Source organism: Neomonachus schauinslandi, chromosome 4 (genome assembly GCF_002201575.2).
Source record: "Neomonachus schauinslandi chromosome 4, ASM220157v2, whole genome shotgun sequence".
Classification (NCBI taxonomy): Eukaryota; Metazoa; Chordata; class Mammalia; order Carnivora; family Phocidae; genus Neomonachus; species Neomonachus schauinslandi.
In genome coordinates this window covers 142,756,858-142,764,303 of record NC_058406.1, presented here as the reverse complement: position 1 = coordinate 142,764,303, position 7,446 = coordinate 142,756,858, and the positions used below count along the sequence as shown (strand labels likewise).

General features: G+C 37.4%; 1 protein-coding gene across 1 annotated transcript; it reads left to right on the top strand.

Annotated features, from left to right (window-relative positions):
• Window positions 1-4,699: 4,699 nt before the first annotated feature.
• On the top strand, window positions 4,700-6,403 carry LOC110578860 (histone deacetylase 1-like). Its single transcript, XM_044914250.1, has one exon. It carries the CDS (start codon window positions 4,766-4,768, stop codon window positions 6,128-6,130), a length of 1,365 nt encoding a protein of 454 aa, XP_044770185.1. The 5' UTR covers window positions 4,700-4,765; the 3' UTR covers window positions 6,131-6,403.
• Window positions 6,404-7,446: the final 1,043 nt, after the last annotated feature.

Genomic DNA, 7,446 nt, shown 5'->3' with positions numbered 1-7,446 from the left:
TAAATATTGACATTTGAAGTAGAGCTGTCATACTGCTTTGTAACAATGTCTCTAATGAACTCTAAGTAAAATATTAGACTGATATCTACCCTTACCCACTTTACAAATACACAAATTATTATGAAATAATATGGTGTCTGAGATTTGGCATAAAAATGCTAGCAAAAAATAAAAAGAGGTGGGGGATAAATGAAATAAGATTGGCAAAATATTAGTAATTATTGAAGCTGGATAATGAGGGTCCACTAAATCATTCGATTTTCGGATATATTTGAAAATTTCCATAATCAAACGTTTTGTTGTTGTTGTTGTTTTAGTACAGATGAACAAGTTCCCCTTTAGCACTCTTAAATATATATATATTTTAATTTTATTTCTTTGTCAGAGAGAGAGAGAGAGAGCACAAGCAGGGGGAGCGGCAGGCAGAGGGAGAAGCAGGCTCTCTGCTGAGCAAGGAGCCCCATGTGGGACTCGATCCCAGGATCCTGGGATCATGACCTGAAGGCAGATGTTTAACCGACTGAGCCACCCAGGCTTCCCAGCACTCTTAAATATTGTGTAATTCTCTTTTCTCTTTGAAATTGCTTTGCCATTCCACAGTCCCTACATACTTTTATCTTCATGTAATTTTTAAGCTTGAAAATCTTGATCACCCTATCATACTTCTCTGCAACAATAGTCATATAAAGTGAATTTTGAAAAGTTATTTTCTATGATCCTAAAGCTCTGAGTACTACAAATGTTTCCCCATTTGAGTTTTTAATACAATCATAATTTGTATATAAAATAAATATATTACATAGATGTATGCAGTTTTGATAAATAAAAGCAAAATATTTTAGATTTACACATTTTCAGGAGAGATGGAACTGTGTTTTAATTTTTTTTAAATCAGTGTACCTCTATGAGATGCATATTATTAATTACTAGAATGAGACAAGGTTCTAGTCTCATCAGTTCTATTCCCATTTTCAGGAATATGGAATATTTTGAGATATCCCTACTTTTTAATATTTATATATTTAGTGCTGAGAAACTGTTTACATTAGAAAATAGATACAAATGTGAAAAGGTTGTAGTAGCAATGTCATTTTGAAGTCTTTCCAAGTCATATACACATAAAAACTCCATAATGATCTATTATTTAAAAAGACCTATTATTAAAAGTTATTTTAAAATCTATCAGCTGACAAGTTAGATTAGGCTTTCCTTCACTTCTGATGAAAGCAAATAATTAGAAAACAGCTCAAAAATTAGCATCAGAATAATTTCCTTTCATTAGAATAGTCATTAGAATAATTCACTTTCTCAGCACTAACGTCAATACTTCCAATTTTCCCTTTGCTTTGCCACCTTAGAATTGTTCATACCTGAAGCATGATAGACTTTTGTGAAAAAGGAGATGAGCCATTATTAAGATCTCCTGGGAAAGAGTGGAGATAAAGATCTGACCAATAATTCCCTTAAAATATCCACATCATCTTATCTCACTCTTTTTGAATGAAATTTAAGAAGTTACAAAAAGTAATATAGGTTGGTTGGGAAAAAAATGGTCAAATGAAATAGATGTTTATAATGTTAATGTTTATAATGTTATTTCTTCACCCCCAAATGTGAGCTCAAGTTTAAATGCCTGACTGGAAACTGGGGAAAAGGCCTACTCAAAATTAAGAGGCAAACCTAGTATTAAATCTGAGATGAGAGAAAGAACAGAGGACCAGAATTAACCATGGACAAAAGAAAAGAGTTCTTCACAGTAAATATTTTTCTTCTTTTAAATTTCTGCTGAATTCCAAGTTTCCATGGTGGGGAGTGAGATAGTTTATTCCAAAAGGCTAGGTTGGAGTAGAAGATTCAAATGTTCATGAATTGAGCTTAGCTAAATTCTGTAGATGTATGCCAAGACAAAAACAACAAACAGGTGAAGAGTTAGAGATTAACCAAAATCTAAGAGTCAAAAGTGAGTTATCAAACCTAGGCTACTGAATCAATAATCTGGGGCATAGAGAAGGAGCAGACACAGTTGATTTGGAAACAAATAGGGAGGATATGGATCGGAATTCCAGTGAGTGATTTATCTTCTAGAATCTGAGTACTTTCTAAACTCTAGAGACCTCACAAATGTTTATTTGTATCTTGCTTTCATGAATGGCCTAGGGCACAGCCAGGGGTAATTTGTCCTGTTTTAATGGATTTTGACAGAAGTAGAATTCTAATAATTAAGAATATTATCGCCTTGGGTTAAAGCATCTTGAATAGCTTTCTGTTAAAGTGTAAATATGCCTGGAAAGGATGAATTATCAATCCTTAGCTAGAGTGAAATAAGGAGCCTTTTTAAAAAATTTATTTGTCAGAAAGAGAGAGAGAGAATGAACACAAGCAGGGGGAGTGGCAGGCAGAGGGAGAAACAGGCTCCCTGCTGAGCAAGGAGCCCATATGGGACTCAATCATAGCATTCTGGGACCATGACCCAAGCCGAAGGCAGACGCTTAACCAACTGAGCCACCCGGAGCCCTAAAACAAAATGTATGGTGGTGTTTCCCCCATTTGTCAAAATTTATTGTGTCCTTAAGACTGGCTCAATTTTATTGTATGTAAATTGCACCTTAATAATTCAAATGAAAAAAATCAAGCAAACAGAATGCTGCACCTTTCAGTTTTTAGGGCTGGAAGAAGAATTTTCAACTGAGAAAAAATTGGACTGAGTGGTTTTCAACTCTGTTTGAGTTTGACCTTCCCATTGAGATTTTCTCCTCAGTTTCTACCCATTCAACACTTTTTGAGGAATGTGTTGCTCTCACTTCTTAAAATGTTTCTCTCTTTTGACTTACAACATATTTTCATTTAAAAAGTTGGAAATGATTAAAAATTATCAAATCTTAAGGAATTTAATGTTTCTTTCGTATCTACTTTTCCCTACAACTCTCTCCCCTCAGATGTAACCATTTTTAACAATTTCAGTTTTTATCCTATCACACCTTTCTTTATGCAAATTCAGATATACATATCTTTTTTTTAACCAAATTGTATCATGACTAACATATTATTCTGAAACCTGCTTTTTTATTCAGTGACATATCACGTGTATCTTTCTACTGCTTATACATCCACTTCATTATTTTAAGTCTGAATTTTATTCTAGTGGAAGAATGTATCACAACTTTTAAAACCAGTCCTTAACTGATTTACTTTAAATTTGTTCTAATTCTTAACAATTTCAAAAATGCTACTAAGAATAGTCTTGAGCAACTATCCTTGCCATTTTATATGAATATTTCTGCTTGAGAGATACTAAGAAATGGATTTACTGTGGCAGTGGATATGTGTATTTTTACTTTTTTTTTGATAAGTATTATTTTACACTCCTAAAAATAATATATAAGAGTATCCTTTTCTCCACTGTGATGTTTTGAATTTTTGCCTATCTGATAAATAAAAGTAATATCTTACTTTAATTTTCATGTCCCCATTCATTAGTAAGGTTAAATATTTTAAATTATGTTCACTGGCCATTTGTATTTATGTTCCTTCACTTGCCTGGTAAAGGATCCCAGAATATGCCACTTTGGCATATTGAATATTTTAAATTAAAGACACTTAAGAGGGGCACCTAGGTGGCTCAGTCATTAAGCATCTGCCTTTGGCTCAGGTCATGGTCCCAGGGTCCTGGGATAGAGCCCCGCATTGGGCTCCCTGCTCTGCAGGAAGCCTGCTTCTCCCTCTCCCACTCCTCGTGCTTGTATTCCCTCTCTCGCTGTGTCTCTCTCTGTCAAATAAATAAATAAAATCTTTAAAAAAAAATAAAGACACTTAAGAAACAGCAGGTTCAAGAAAGACACCCCAACCCTCTTTTTTTCCCTGAAAGCAGGAGATAAAATTCCCATGTGATAAGTACCCTTCCTATACCAGAAAGAAGGAAGACATTCTTATTATCAGAGATGGGGAATTTGCGGCCAATAATCTGTACAAACAAACCTTGTTAAACTAACCCTTATCTTCCTACTTACTTCTTCACAATTTACTATTCTTAGCCCACATTCCTTTGTCTTGTCAATTCTTCACAAATGGGTTGTTTCTTTGTCTAAAGAGTATAAAGCCTCCCTGCTCTGGTCATTTCTCTGAATCTTCATTCTCTTGTGAAGGCTTTCCCATGTACATATAAAAAATTTCATGAATTTGTATCCTTTTCTCCCATTAATCTGTCTTCTACCAATTTAAGTCTTAGGCCCAGCTGGAGGTGCTAAGACGATAATGGAGAAAGTTCTTGCCCTACACTGGTCATATCTGTAACTATTTTTTTCAATTACATTGCCTATAGGAGCAATTTGTTTATAAGGGATATAAATCATGTGTCTTACAAGTTGCAAATATTTTGTTTAGTTCTTGTACCTATAAAATAAGAGATTGGAATTTTGCTTGGCTTTAGGGGAGACTTAATACTTTATTACAAATTGGGAATTTAATGGTTTAAATAATGGGCTTCAAAGTACTTCTCGCTGCCACTGACCGCCAGTCACACTAAATACCTGGCCTGAGGTTGAGTTTCTCTCTCTGTTAACTAGGGATAATAATAACCTAATGCATGAAATCCTGTTTGATATGGTGTAGATGGTTCTGGAGATGCTCAAGAAGTGAAGTTATTTTGGCCGGACGGACTGACTGATGGAAGGGATGGGAGACGAGCAAGACTCAGGGCACTCAGAGGAAAGTCTATTACTACTATGACGGGGATGTTGGAAATTACTATTATGGACAAGGTCACCCAATGAAGCCTCACCGAATCCGCATGACTCACAATTTGCTACTTAACTATGGTCTGTACCGAAAAATGGAAATCTATCGCCCTCACAAAGCCAGTGCTGAGGAGATGAACAAGTACCACAGTGACGACTACATTAAATTCTTGCGCTCCATCCGCCCAGATAACATGTCTGAGTACAGCCAGCAGATGCAGAGATTCAACGTCGGTGAGGACTGTCCAGTATTTGATGGCCTGTTTGAGTTCTGTCAGTTATCTACTGGTGGCTCTGTGGTGAGTGCTGTGAAACTGAATAAGCAGCAGACGGACATTGCTGTGAATTGGGCCGGGGGCCTGCACCATGCAAAGAAGTCTGAGGCATCTGGCTTCTGTTACGTCAATGATATCGTCTTGGCCATCCTGGAACTGCTAAAGTATCACCACAGGGTGCTGTATATTGACGTTGATATTCACCACGGCGATGACGTGGAAGACGCCTTCTATACCACAGACTGGGTCATGACTGTGTCCTTTCATAAATACGGAGAGTACTTCCCAGGAACTGGGGACCTACGGGATATTGGGGCTGGCAAAGGCAAGTATTATGCTGTTAACTACCCGCTCCGAGATGGAATCGATGATGAGTCCTATGAGGCCATTTTCAAGCCGGCCATATCTAAAGTGATGGAGATGTTCCAGCCCAGTGCAGTTGTCTTACAGTGTGGCTCCGACTCCCTGTCTGGGGATCGGTTAGGCTGCTTCAATCTGACCATCAAAGGGCAGGCCAAGTGTGTGGAGTTTGTGAAGAGCTTCAACATGCCCATGCTGATGCTTGGGGGAGGGGGGGGCTACACCATCTGCAACGTGGCCCGCTGCTGGACGTATGAAACAGCCATGGCCCTGGACACAGAGATCCCGAATGAGCTTCCGTACAACGACTACTTTGAATACTTTGGACCAGATTTCAAACTTCACATCAGTCCTTCCAATATGACGAACCAGAATACCAATGAATACCTGGAGAAAATCAAACAGCGACTGTTTGAGAACCTGAGAATGCTGCCCTACGCACCTGGGGTCCAAAGGCAGGTGATTCCTGAGGATGCCATTCCAGAGGAGAGTGGTGATGAGGACGAAGAAGACCCTGACAAGCACATCTCAATCTGTTCTTCTGACAAACAAATTGCCTGTGAGGAAGAGTTCTCAGACTCTGATGAGGAGGGAGAAGGTGGGCACAAGAATTCTTCCAACTTCAAAAAAGCCAAGAGAGTCAAAACTGAGGATGAAAAAGAGAAAGACCCAGAAGAGAAGAAAGAAGTCACAGAAGAGGAGAAAACCAAAGAGGAGAAGCAAGAAGCCAAAGGGGTCAAGGAGGAGGTCAAGTTGGCCTGAGCAGACCTCTCCAGTTCTGGCTTCCTGCCAAGTTCCCCACCTTTCTCCCACAACCCCTCAGATTTTATATTTTCTATTTCTCTGTGTATTTATATAAAAATATATTAAATATAAATATCCCCAGGGACTAGACAGGAACCAGGGCCCTGAGCCCAGGGCACATGTTATGAGTGAGCTTTTCTAGTGGCTACCTTGCCACCATCCTTCCCCAGTTCTTAATTTTGAACCATAAAGGGTGCCAGGTCTGGAAGGCATACTCTTAAGCAGCCATGGGACAAAAATCCTGAAATGCCAAGTGTCTGCTTAGTAGCTTTGGAAAGGTGCCCTTACTGAGCATTCTAGAAGGAGTGGCTGGGTCTTCAGGGACCCCCCCCATCAGGCTCCATAAGGTAACAGCCATTTTTAGATTGGTCCTGTTATCGTGCCATCCCACTGGCCCCGTGTGAGCCAAGGAACTCCCACTGCCTGCCCTCTATCCTCGCCCAATTCTGTGGGTGGAGACTGGTAGTCTAGTACCCTTTTTGAGATACTATTTTCATTTTCGTGAGAATCTTTGTAATAATAAAATGGTACATTTCTACATCCTCCTAAAAAAAAAAAAAAGAAAGAAGTAGTTATTTTGTTGTGCATTTTTATTATTTTGGTCTCCAGAACTTCCAGATACTGCTTCATCTTGATTTGAACTCAACTGTTACTGTTTGACAATTAAAGAGACACAATTTTAGAAAAACTCTTAATATATTAGTTGTGAAGGAGTTGAAGCTAAATCTGTTGTTTTCCTTTACTATAAATCTTTTCCTAAAAAGAATAGTTTCATGTTAAAACATTTAATGTTTAAGTATTACCTTAATAATATTGTATTTTAAAATCGCTACGATAGCAATAAGCAGTGCATTATCATCCCCATTTTTTATTGTGTACCTATTTCACACAAGGTGAAAGTGTGTGAAAATTTATCTTTTAAGTACTCTTTCATTATTTTTTATATGCTATATTACTCTATTTTCTAATGTATTCTATATTTAATAGAATTTGGTTTGTAAATTGATATAACAGCTTTGAAAAGTAATTTGGCAATACAAAGTGCTTTGGTGAACTGAAGATGTCATTGATCCTAAGATACAACTTTATTTTATCACAAAGAAAGAAATAAAATCTGCCATATAGGTTAATACAATGATTTCTTTCATTTGTAACATTTATTTTATACTTAACCGGGTTTAGACATTTTTAGATGTGAAATTGTATCATTTATAATTCTAGCGCATGTATAAAAAGGAAAAACATAAGCCAACTTCTTTATACTTGGAATTCAA